The 1,768-nt window shown below is 37.2% G+C and overlaps 1 protein-coding gene across 1 annotated transcript in view; it reads right to left on the bottom strand.

Moving 5' to 3' along the window:
- Positions 1-879, bottom strand: part of SARC_02264 (hypothetical protein) — a 4,167-nt gene extending 3,288 nt beyond the window's left edge. Inside the window, exon 1 of the mRNA XM_014303969.1 lies at positions 644-879. Coding sequence (XP_014159444.1) covers positions 644-760 — 117 coding nt within the window. The 5' untranslated portion in view covers positions 761-879. The remainder of the gene's footprint in view (positions 1-643) is intronic.
- Between the last annotated feature and the right edge of the window lie 889 nt (positions 880-1,768).

Here is a 1,768-nt window from a genome sequence, read left to right as displayed (position 1 = left end):
ACACACACACACACACACACACACACACACACACATATATATATACATACATAAACATAATATATATATATATATATATATATATATATATATATACACACACACACAGAAAAAGACACAGACAAAGACACAACCATGTATATACATACATATAGTCACATACACGTGTATACATATAGAGTCTCTCTCACCCACATACACTTACATACAAACACACCCACCCACACATATAAGAATATATATATACACACACACACACACACACACACACACACACACACACACACACATATATATATATATATGCAGACTGCCCCCTCACATACACAAACTCACACACATGTACACACATACTCTCTAAAAACTCATGCACACTCGTATATATATATACACACATCTGAATAAGTTCTCGGTAAGTATGCAAGCACGAACAACTCTCAAAAGGAAGTGGTCGCAAGTCTATACAACGAAGATTAACACTTGCACAAAACAAGTGTAGTGCAGATGGTGATCGAGTGATTTTCACGAGTTCGAATACGATGATTTCATATGCGAACGTTAGCATCAATACATACTACATACACTTGTCTGCTGCGAATGAACCTTATCGAACTGCAACGACATTGCCAATAAGAAACCTTACCGCAAGCGTGATGGTGTACTTAGAGTCCGCATCCACCTCCGCACTTGGTTGATTCTTCTCGGCTGCCATCTTGTCTTCCCTGTGTATGCACGTCAACTTCACCAGGTCGAAAGTCATATGTATACATACCCTTTCTAAATAGATATAAATACGTAAATCTACTATTGTGTATGTATAAATAATTGTTTACACACAGGCTCACAGTCACAGGTGGCGGACGTATCCTTCAATTTGATATTTACATATGTACATATCCCTTATTTTTGTCGGCCTTTTATACTTCCCGAGTTATTTTTCAAAAGAAAAGGGAGAGAAAAAGAGGAGTAAGGCCGCTAATACCACGGGCCAATGAAAATTGCATCTAAAGATAGGACATGTTCGCGCGCCATTTTCTAATTTTGGAGGAACTTTCAAAATGACACTTTCTAAATGGCACTTTCGAAAGCTATCGGTGATGATGATTTGGACTTCATCCGGACATCCTCCGACCTCCATCGATAATATAATATTTAGTACTGCATGATTACTGGTATACTTGTGCTTCTGCTGAACTATATAACACTCATGATTGCAGTATCACCCTCTCGCTAATGTCCCACAATCAATATTCTACCTGAACATCGAACTGGAATACGGTCACCGTATAACTTGGACAGTAACTTCCATACGGTACTTGCTGTTTATCTTTCTGTTTCTATAGTTGATAGACACATAATGATCCATAGCCTATCGCTGGAAGTGATACAAACACACATGACTGAGAGTACATCTCATTCGGCATGTCTGGTCACATTGCATGAATAGTTTGACACGTTTTTTCTTCTTCTCTAATATATACACTTCATGAACAAGTTGGCACCACTTGTTGTGGATGATTTAGGCACGCCTCGTTGGTTTTCAGTATATATACGTTGAATATAGCATCTAACATTAGAATCAAGAGTCTTAAAAGGTTTCGGTACAATTCTTTTTATTCATTCGAAAGTTTCAAATACCTCTGCCTCATTTGGGTTGCTCTCGGTATATATATATATATATATATATATATAGTTGTTGTATAGTAGTAAGTAAGTAAATACGACCAACCGACCGTACTTACGTTTAGTTAATTAAGTTACGTTTACG

The sequence above is a fragment of the Sphaeroforma arctica genome, assembly GCF_001186125.1.
Source record: "Sphaeroforma arctica JP610 unplaced genomic scaffold supercont1.100, whole genome shotgun sequence".
Taxonomy (NCBI): Eukaryota; class Ichthyosporea; order Ichthyophonida; genus Sphaeroforma; species Sphaeroforma arctica.
The sequence above is the reverse complement of the archived record's forward strand: the minus strand, read 5'-3'. Positions and strand labels throughout refer to the sequence as shown.